A 10985-nucleotide genomic window follows, 5' to 3' on the forward strand; every position below is an offset into this window, starting at 1 on the left:
TCTTCCCTGTACTCAGGGAGCTTTGATCTCCAGCAGCCTGGGTTGGCAGAAGCTGGGAAAGCCCTTGGTGAGGGAGGGTAGTATTCTGTGCTACCTGGTGCTCATCCTTGTTCCCGAGTTAAGAGCTGGTGACACCAGCAGTTCTTGGGCTGCGTGCAGTAGAGCCAGATGTAATAAAACTGAAAGTTCAGATCTCATTCCTGACATTTCACCAGCAGACCTAGAAATACCAGGCAATGTAGGACCAGTTAAGTTTCTCCATCTTATTCCTGGTGCTCAAAGTTCAAGAGAGCATGGTGCAGGCACTCAAGCTGACAGGTGACCCCTCATTGGATGCAGTGGGCAGCCCTAGAGCAATGGCATGCTGCTGTGCTCTGTTAATCCCTGCTAAAAGGAAGGGATTATCACATGTGACTTTGTCTGGACTGCTTCCAGGCCAGAGCTAGTCCAGGAGCACAGCATCATACTCTGGTACATGAATTTTCTACCCAGACTCCCCATTAGTTCAGCAGATTTCTTTGGCTCATTCCCTTTTACATTGCGGACATACTTGGAATGGCAGGTGGCAAACCTGGATTCATTTCTTTGTGTCCTAGGAATGGGCAATGGCTGTGACAAATCTATGTGCTACTCCATCAGGACAAGCACGATGTGCTTACAAGCAATAAGCAAAGGCAATCAGTATGTTTCTCACTTTGTTTTACCTCCAGTCCTCCTGTGCCACTTGAGAGATTGAGGAGCCCGTCTGGCTGAATTTACTGAATATTAATCACTGTATAATAAAGCCAGAAAACAAACCCCCCTGATGCTGAAAAACTTCAAGGAATTGTTTAGATTTAATCCAAAATTAATGTAATTTCCTCTTCACCTCTCCCCTTCCTTCTTTTTCTTTCTAAAGAAAGGATGTACGCCCAAAATGAATGACTCTATGCATCCGTTCTAGGAACTAAGAACTGCGAGATTTCCGTGCCCCATTGCATTTTTGCACACACAGAAGAGTTAAATACTATTCTGGGACTCTGCTGCATGTAAACAACCCCCACCACCACTGTGTCATGAAATCCTTTAGTATGAGCCAAAAAAACCCTTCTGACTTTTGGATGAATCACTCCGTCAGCTCCCAGTGACACTGACCATTCCTTTGATCCCAGCCAGAACCTTATGCCTGTTTCTCCTGTGGGAGCAACCCAACTTTTGAATTCTCCTATAACCTTGCCAGAAATGACAAGTGAAGAAGTGACATACGCAGACCTGAGGTTCATGACACCAGAAAAATCCCAGGACCAGGAGCTCCGGACTGCCAGAGTGAAAGGTAGTGGTGGTGTTGGGGGGCAGTTCTCTCCAAGGAAAACTCTTACCTTGGAGAACATTTTTTATGTGACACTCAGAGGAGGATGCCACCTGCATATTGCGTCTTCGCTTCTGTGAGCCCTTTGGACTCAAATCTTCTAGGAAATTGGAGGGACAGAAAAAGAGCAGGAGATTAAGAAAAATGGAAGGTTGGAGAATGTGGAAAAACTGTTTAGATTTGAGAGGAGAGATATAATTAAGTTTGTGGGATGCAGTTAAGTAAAAATAAACACGTTCCAGTTAGACATTAAGTGTCAGCTCCTGGAAGTTAGTGAAGTAATCTGGCTAAGGGACCTTGCAAAAGTCTTTCAGCTTTACTCATTTAAATCTGACTAATTGAATGAAGTAAATGCTAGAGAAAAGATACATTTTCTCTCAAGAGAAGGAATAGATGGACAAGTGTAGTAAAGATAAGGGCTGGCAACTGGAAGATCACGCGCTGTACGGAAAGAGTGAAGGGTCGACCCTCCCTTGTCTCCGCCCCTTATAACATGACACGCCTGCTGCTGGGGGTATAAAGCCCGGGTCAGCTGGAGATCCGGGGGGGGGATAACCTTGATATGTAATGAACGCTACAGACAAGTACCTTTTTGTACTTAAAAATCATAAAAATTATGCTACATTTGCTTCACAGAGGAAGAGAGGAATGTGACTGATCCCAAATCTATAGTCTTTATGCTATGCATTAGTGCTTTGGAATTGCTCTGTATGCAAGGTAGTAGCAAAGCAAAGAGATGTTATGTTCCAGCCTGGCTAAATGTCTGGAGATGAATTTGATAATAATCTAGTAGATTAAAGAGCTCTTTCTGAAGGAAATTTCCCCTTATTGGCTAGCCAGCGATTATCTCATTCTCACTTTTTGAGGGGTCGTTGAGTTTTATACTTGGAGGCTGAAGGTGAACTCCCGGTGATCTAGGGTTCTTCGTAACTGTTTGGTTAAAGGGTTAGGGAACACAGGGAATAAAAGGCAGACCTACCACAGGTTGGTATGCCAGTTATTTCTGTTGGCAACTTAAACATAATATTAGTATTCCCACTGAAATTTTGTACTGGAGTCTAGTAAAAAAACACAAAAGTCATAAATTGGAAGCAATCCTTTCCTCTGTCTTTTGGGACTGTGTAAATTCACATGGGTGTTTGCATTTGCCCACATTGCAAGAATGGGTGTGTGCATTTCCAAGTGTGAGACTGTTTTTGTGCAACTGCAGGTATGTGGTCTTGTTCACATCTGTATGCCCTAGTTTCAGATTATTTTGCAGGTGCCTGGCTTTCATTGGTGACTGTTTCTGAGGTTATTTTCTGACAAGGTGAATTCATTCCCAATTTGGTAGGTTAGGCACTGAAAAGTAAAAACACCCCAGTATCTGGCTGCATATGAAAATTTCAGCCATGTTGTAAGCACAAATACTTCCTTGCTGTTCTTTTCCCACATGTGAAATTCTGTGCTATTCAGTTTTATTTGTCCAATTCATTTTCTCTTAAAAGCTCCTGGCTAAGCTAGTCTCCATGGCTTGCTCATTCCCCAGCCCCCAACTCCTAAGAAGGACTGGCCATGGCCAAACGATGGAACAATTTTCATAATGTAATACCATATGCTGGTCTGAAACTCAGCAATTCACTGGGCAGACTACTGGTCACCTTGTCTTGTGCAATGTAGGAGCTGCAGATATAAAGATGAGCAGTTCCTGTTCTTGCTGCTTTCCTTCTTTTTGTCTATTGCAGATTCCCTCAGTCCATCTTCCTATTGGCGACTGGCTACAGTGGCACTTGGGGTCTTCTGCCTAAGTTCAGTGGCAGCTGCAGGAGTCTTGGCTGCCAGGTGTAAGTATGGTCACAGAAGGGGTGCTCAGAGTTCAGTATGAACAACTAAAAGTCTGGGACATTAGTTAAGGAAAAGGATTAGCCTAGGGGATTAATGATACAAAAAAGTGTCCCTTGCTGGAAGAGTTTACCTGCTCAAGAGATCTCCCAATCTTTGAAACTGGGATGTATTACGTCTTGCTCATAGATGTGCACAAACTGTATGTAGGTCAAGTATATTCAGTCATGGGGAGGTACGTGTGTCTTTGGTAAGTTTATTCAGGTTGCATTGAGCAGTTTAGCTTTAATATTAATGGAACAATTTCATTCTTGTTTCACTGTGATTCAAGTCATCCTGGTCTGCCACCTTGTACATGAAAGGGATGAAAACTTCACCCTGCAAAAGGCAATTATGGAAAGCCTCAACCAGCAGCTGGAGCTCCTCCAGGCTCAGAATTTGAACTTGACAGAGACTGTAAAGCAACTTGCCACCTCCAGAGGTACATAGTGATGGGAAGATTGTGGTTCCATCGCATTGTGGTAGCCACAGATGGATTTTTTTTTTCTGTTATCTGTATTGGAAGTAAAAAAATCAAGATCTCTAAAATTACCCTCAATTATTTAATTTAAAAATGAATTTTGACTGAGTCAATCAAAAGGCTACATTTCCATTTTGATCATTTTTTAAGTATCAGTCTTTCTGAAGTATCTTTATTGAATTTTTGTGATGGAGCTGGTTTATACCCTATAACAAACATTTTAATTCAGAAAATACCATGATGATGACACTTAAAAAAAAAATGTTTCTAATAGGTAAATTCATTGATGCTACCATTCCTTCTTTTATAGTCAGTTTCAGTGAATTATAATAAAAAAATTTTGATGGAAAATTCCTACTGGCTTTAATTGTCTGGAATGCTTTGACTCCTCAAGATGGCTTCATTCTGTTATGCAGGAGTGAATGCAGAAGTGTAAATACTGCTGCTCTCTACCAAATGGGACTGTAATCACTGGCTTTAACAGTTTACAGACAATATGCTGAGAGTATTTTTTCTCCTTGTGCAAAATAATGGTGTGAAACTTTAATGATGGGTGAGTTGAATATGCTAGATTATCATATGGCAGAGGGAAGAGAATCATAATAAACTAAAATCTTATGAGAGAGTGGCAAGGTTGTTATCTATGTAAATGTCTGCATTTGAATTTAGCACAAACCAGAAGCTCCTCGTAAGAGTCAAGGGCACCGTGCTGTGCTATCTATTGCCATCCAGCATCAAGTGCTGTCATTCCCAGCTGGCACTGGCTTGTTATAATATAAAATGGTGCTGTGAACTGTAGAGCAACAAACATGATTCACTCTATAGTTGGGACCCGGTTCCCAGAGATCTCCAAAATATTTTGTCTGGCAGGTCTTTTTGGTGCTTGCGATTATTTCAGTTTCCACCTAGAAATGGAGTTTCCCAAAAGGTGTAAAAATGAAAGAAAAATCCAACATTTTGAGTTCTTTCTTGCTTCAGTATTACTCAGGGTCCCAAGAGGTATCTAACAGAATAATGTGGCAGAAAGAGTCAAACTGCAGCTGCCAGAAAGGTATTTCTTTAAGAGCAATGGGCTCGTTATCTTTCACTTTGGCTGGCCATCACTATCTGACTCCTGCACACTGCATCCACAGCAAGTATGAAATGCTACCAGAGAAGTTTAAGTATAAATTACCTGGTAAAGCATATAGCAGGGAAGAGCTAGCCCTGATGTTGTTAACAAGGAGCTAAAAGTAAGTTCACATGAATAGAGATGTACCCATATGACTGAAAGTCTATGTTTCCCTTTACGTCCACCTAGACCCATGTCTTTGTGAACATGGCTCAACCTTCCAAAATTTCTTCTATTTGCGTTTTACTAGCACTCTCCAGGTTTGCTGGTCAGATTGAAAAAATCTTTATTATTTGTTTTTCTGAGTTTCATTTAGAAATGTTTTTCCTGGTCTTTTGGCAACTGGGTTTATTAAGTCTCCAATGAAGACATGAATTTAGCTGCAGAATGGAGGAGGAATTGTTGCTCCTCTGTGATAGAGAGGCTGTGCACTGCTCTAGTGATCCTGCAGGGATCCACTAGACCACAAGAGACTGTTGTCACTGACAAACTTGATCAGGTGCTCTTTTGTTTTCAAGGACATAAATGTATTCCTTGTCCTGAGAACTGGCTACAGTATGGGGAGAACTGCTACCACTTTTCAAAGGAATGGAAAACTTGGCAAGAAAGCAAGGCTCAATGCTCTGCTCTGGATTCCAGACTTCTTAAGATAGAGAGTAAGGAAGAGCTGGTAAAGATTATTTTTTTCTCTCTCTCTAATTATACACTCTACATTTTACTGTGGCCTGAACAGCCATGCCATCCTTCCACTGGTGCAGTATGCTATGGCTTGTGTGTGCTGGACCTAGTGGCAAAAACTGTCCATGCTTCTTCGGAGCCCCTCTAGCTGTACTGTGGCTGCACCCTCCCTGGTGCATCTCTGCTGACTTCAAGGGAGTTAACTGAGACACACCAGCTTGATTCTACATCTAGATCCTCATCCCACCTCAGGGCAAATATAACTTAGCTAGTACTGGTTGGCAACTCTTTTGTTGTCTTGCTGGAGCAAACTATTTAGCAAACATCAGAAGCCTGGCCTTCAGCTTGTTGCTGTCCACAACTAGAAAGCTCACCAGCCTGGCCTGATCCCTGGCCTCTTTTCCCACATGAGCAGAAGAGGATCCATATCTTTTTCCGATGTCTAAGTTGTAGATGAAGCAGCAGATAAAGCACAGCCAGAAGAGCTCTTCACTGTGAAGGAACTTCTACCCAGACCCTTAATGGCAATGGGATTGTCTTGAACTCTGTGGTTTTATCGTCTGTGTTTTGAATTTCCTGCGTACAATGATAGCAAATGATGCAAAGGCCTTTTCCTGCCTGACTTATGCAACCAGGGTGTTGGAAGGAAGTCATTATCCTATACCCATTACCCAGCTAATGTGCAGGCTTTGGTTATCTCAACTGAAGATTGTCCTTTTAGCTGAGAGCTACTGAAAGCTCTCAGCAGGTTCATTTTCCTTATCTCCAAAACAGTACTGACGGCCAGGAGTAGGAGTCACTGCCCAGATTCACTTGCAAAACAAAGTCTGTTACGCACAGTTGTGAGCAGCTTGCTTTCATTTGCCTCTCTCGTTTTCCAAATCATAGGCCGTTATGACTGAAGCAGGGATGTGATTCACAGGCTTTACATTTTTTTCCGTACAGGACTTCGCAATGCGATCAGCACAGTCTTACAGTTCTTACTCTTTCTGGATTGGGCTATCTCGCGATGGAGCTGAGGGGCCCTGGCTGTGGGAGGATGGATCAGCTTTCTCCCCTGATCTGTAAGTCACTGCACAGATAGGAACAGACCACGTCCAGGTGTATTTGTTATGAGCCAGAAGCAGCAACCTTTAACCACCACTCAGTAATTGCCTGTGCCCCCACCTGCTTGCCAGCAGACAGGTTACCCATCACTCGCTTATCAACCTAGGCAAGCCCCCATCAGAGTGCTTGTATGCTTTTGTGGGTCAAATGGGTAGCACCAGCTGGGAATTATTGTATCAGCCTGTGACTTTTTCCATGGGATGATGAATATCTCTGCTATTTTTTCACAGGTTTCAGATCCAACGAGCCAGCTCAAGTCCTTTCCTAGATTGTGTGTGGCTTCAAGGTGCAAACATAGACACTGCACGGTGTGGCGAGTACAAATTTTACATTTGTGAGAAAGTGGTGAATCCTGCAGTGGTTGAGCAACTGAGCTACTCGGACAGGCACTAGTGTGCAGAGCTCTGCAGAGAGCCCTGTCCTGGGATACACCGTCATGGGGGCGAGTTCTGCCCCAGGGTTTGCAATAGGGAAAATGAGTCTGAGCTCAGGTTAATGTAACATCAGTGATAATCTAAGCTTAACTTGCTGTCTGGTGTTGCACATCAGCCAGACTCCTTGGGCTTTTTCTTTAACAACAACTTAATTCCCTCTTTCTTCTTTCAGCCCTTGCACTCTTGTGTAACCACTTCTATCCACTTCTCATAAATTCCTTTCTAATTGAAACAAAATTAAGTATGTGATTCCCAGAACTCTGTTTTAAAGATTCATACCTATCTCCCAGAAACAGGAATCAATGGCGGTTTGTAAGAACAACACATCATGTTTTCAAAATCCATCCATTGGGTATTCACAGATGTGAGCTCCCAATTTACAATAAATTCCCAAATATTTTATTTAATTTCACCCCCCAACTACTGATAACTAGAAAGTGCAACAGAATCAGAGTCTGCATTAAAAGATAAATGAAAGTATTTATAGTTCTCCTGGTTAGAGAGAAAAACTGTCAAATGGGATTGTATGCCCTATGGGCTCAAAAAACAGAAGGCAAATACAGAACACATCTTTATTGAGGAAAGTCAGCAATATTTAATGCCCAGGAATGCGAGTCCAGCTGCTAGTGGATTGTTCTGCTGCTTTGGGTGTTGGGGGGAAGGTGCATTCCTCTAAGACATCTGTCTTGATAATTATCCATGTCACATCTGATCCAGTTCTTTGATTTCTCAAATCCATTTTCCATTCTGTTGCAGAATTTCACAACTGGAATAAATATTGCTGCTACTGACCTTTCCTGTAGTGTGTCTTTTTAGTAAGTCACAGTGCACAGTAGGCTCAACAACCATCAAATACAGGGCCTTTAATGATGCAAAGCCTCCTGCTGCTTCGCTGCTGTTTAGGAGGCTGTTCAAAGAGAAGACTGCATCAGAGAGAGTGTCTCTCTTCTACAACACTATCAAACAATAGAGATCTTTGAAATCTCTCAGGAACAGTCAGGTTTATCTTTAGGACTTTTGTTCCTGTGTGTATTGTGCACTAATTTGAGTCATTCAATGAAAATTGAACTGTAAGTCAGGGAAGGTGGAGGTATTCAGGAAAGCCTCTAATTATGTTTATTATTTCAGACATAAAGCTGTGCATCAGAAGTCTGCAGTAGCAACAGCCAACAAGTGTGCTGTATCCCTCCTAAATGAGTGTTTAGCAATATGGCAATTATCTTAATTATGGATATGAAGAAGCAATTTAGAAGAGCAGAGACAACAGAGGGTGTCTTGCCACACAGCTATCTCATAGTCCGGAAATGCTGCATTTTCTAAGTCTAACCATGAGGCCTCAGCAGCTGCAGATATACTACCTGGGATCCCAGCACTGACTGGTCTACAGGGGATGCAGGTACCATGTGAATGACAGGAGGGGTAACCCATACAGGGCTGTTGTTCTAACACATGCAGGGCAGATGGGAGGCCCTATCTTGTAACCCTTGGTAATACAAGAAGGTTTTAAAGATCACACCACAAGGAGAGCCCTCACTGAGGGGGCTGGTATGAGGAGGAGCTGCTGAAGAGGTGAAGCAGTGAGTGAAACTGATGCGAGGGAACTGGTGTGATGGGCATGGGGTCAGTGGACCAGTGAGGGGAGCAATGGTTGATTGTAAGGGCCTGGCTGAGGGAAAAGTGTTGCATGTGAAAAGCACTGGCATTATGGACTGTTGCTGGGAGTGAAATGCTGCAGAAAATGAAGGAAGGAAATGTTGAATGAAAGTCTGCTGTTCTGTACTGCCTTTGGGAGGAGAATCCACTAGCCTGTCTTGTCCCCCTGTCCAGGGCATGAAGCATTGGTCCCCATGCCTGGCTGCTGAATATTCATAAGCTCAGGAACTTATAAAACAAGGGGTAAGTTCCTGGTCCTCATTGTTGTCTGGATTTTTTCATTTTATACCACATCTTCCTGCCTCAATGACTCATAATTATAACCGCTACATGACAAGCCAAGTTGCACAGAATAGAAGAGCACATGGCATCCAGTAATTGCCCTGAGATGTGTAGTGTACAACCTGTTACTGTGTGTGTTTGAGTAATACTTAACCCTGAATTTCCTTGATATGTAGTAAACCAGTTCTTGTATTTCAGCTTAAACCAGGAGGGAAAAATTTAGCCTTATATGTAAGATAATCACTGAAGTCACAATACAATAATCATTTTAACAACTGTCATATCTTTTCCTATATGAGGTTAAAATGTTCAGAACTTTAAAGCAATTCAGAACTAAGCAATTTCATGCACATATCTTCTGCACTTTACCCTTTCCCATAGCCACCTACACACATCAGGCCATCTTCTAAATCACTCTATGCGTTCTTCATGCAATTCTTCTTAACTCTCTGTGAAATGTCCTCTTTAGAAATCTTTCTCAGATTGCCCAGGGTCACAGGAGTTAATTAGTTGGCTCACGGGAGTCTGTTCTGTGCTGCTGAGTAAAGGGAATATTCTCGGTAAGCAATGAGTTAGAGAAACAGTCTTTCCGCTTAGCTTTCCAAGTCATGCTAACCATTGCATTCTGCACAGCTACCCTTGAAGTCTGGTCCTTCAAAATTACCACAACTTCAATGTTAATTTGTCTTAAGAGCGATGCCATCTCTGCTGTCATTTGGCTGCAGAAAGCATTTAAAACTGACAAAGTTCAAAAGGCAGCATGCAATCATACCTTTAATTGAATGAACTGAGTCATTTCAAGTCATATAATGCTCAGAGGCAAACCTTTAGGTTTTGTTGCACACCGAAAAAGGCAAAGAGTGAAATTTTTTTTTTGATAGCCACTACTAGATTAGTAATTAGTTTCTGTCTGTTGTTGCCATAAGGTTTTATTAGCACAGCCAGTTCTGTATTCTTGATGTTATGTTGTTCACAGTGATAAAAAAAAATCTTGAGTCTATAATTACCCTTTTCAGTTCAATACAACGTCCATTAAAATCAGAGTATAAGCATTGTACCCATGCCACATTGTTACAAAACAAGCTTTCAGCTCACAAACCACTCTCAGTGCTTCTTGGCAAATAATTTCCCTACTGTTCCAAGAATGAGTATTCGTCTCAATAGAACTACCAAACTCATGAATGTTTTTCTTCATAACACCTATGTGTTTTAAAGACAAATTGTTCTGCTCAGTTAGTTTTCTTATATTGCTTTCAGTTGCTTCATATTGACATATAGCTGCACAGGTAGCTCATTTCTTGGCAAAGCTCAGAGATGCAACCTTGAATGGAGTGTCACAGCTTTACTTTTTAATGAGTTTTCTTCTCTGCATTGTCATGCTCTTTACCCTTGTTGGCAAACAGTCAGTAAACCACCTGTGTCATAAAAACAAACAAATCCAAATGGGGAAGAATGTTCTTGCAGCAAGATCCCAATACTCATAAATAGCAGAGAAAATAGATGCATCTATGATTTCATGTGGAGACAGAAGCTGCTGTCTTTAAACAGCAGGCCTTGAAAAATATACTGTCATTTTTCAAGTTGCACAGCCACATGATATATGGAAAATGCTGCTAAATCACCTCTGCTAAGGACTGCTGAGAGAACAAGGAAGCAAGGAAAGAAGCACAGTGATTTACTGAATATATCACAGTAAATGCAGCTGCATATTGGGTGCTCTGAGTGAAATATTTAAGTTTTCTGAGGTTTTCAGTTTTGTTTAAAATGAGTGTTCATGTCCTAGACCTAAAATCAAAATCAAAGCCATGAGAGATGATAGTCAAGAGAGTTTTTTCCTGTGCACTTGGAATTCTGCAGACAGAGTCAGGATTTTGGGAACCTGCATTTAAACCTATACATTCAAGCTTGTTTAGTCTAATCTTTGCCCTCTCTCTAGTCTTTGATTCTCTTTCCACCACCATCTCATCCCTAACCCTCTTGGATAAAAGCACTATTTTTAATGCTTAAAAAAAGAAGTAAAAAAGGAAATGT

General features: G+C 41.7%; 1 protein-coding gene across 1 annotated transcript; it reads left to right on the forward strand.

The window, feature by feature from the left end:
* The first annotated feature begins 1221 nt into the window (after nt 1-1221).
* LOC104013245 (oxidized low-density lipoprotein receptor 1) lies at nt 1222-6978 on the forward strand. Its single transcript, XM_087767357.1, has 6 exons — nt 1222-1312; nt 3073-3171; nt 3501-3650; nt 5319-5470; nt 6424-6542; nt 6816-6978. The coding sequence occupies exons 1-6, from the start codon at nt 1222-1224 to the stop codon at nt 6976-6978; spliced, it is 774 nt and encodes a 257-aa protein (XP_087623483.1).
* Nucleotides 6979-10985: the final 4007 nt, after the last annotated feature.

This window comes from Nipponia nippon, unplaced genomic scaffold (genome assembly GCF_047370975.1).
Source record: "Nipponia nippon isolate SJK-2023a ecotype South Korea unplaced genomic scaffold, ASM4737097v1 scaffold_3, whole genome shotgun sequence".
Taxonomy (NCBI): Eukaryota; Metazoa; Chordata; class Aves; order Pelecaniformes; family Threskiornithidae; genus Nipponia; species Nipponia nippon.

Coding starts and splice junctions, on each gene's coding strand:
- LOC104013245 (XM_087767357.1), top strand. CDS start 1,222: ATGACAAGTGAAGAAGTGACATACGCAGACCTGAGGTTCATGACACCA. Junction 1,313..3,072: donor CCGGACTGCCAGAGTGAAAG/GTAGTGGTGGTG, acceptor TGTCTATTGCAG/ATTCCCTCAGTCCATCTTCC. Junction 3,172..3,500: donor AGGAGTCTTGGCTGCCAGGT/GTAAGTATGGTC, acceptor CTGTGATTCAAG/TCATCCTGGTCTGCCACCTT.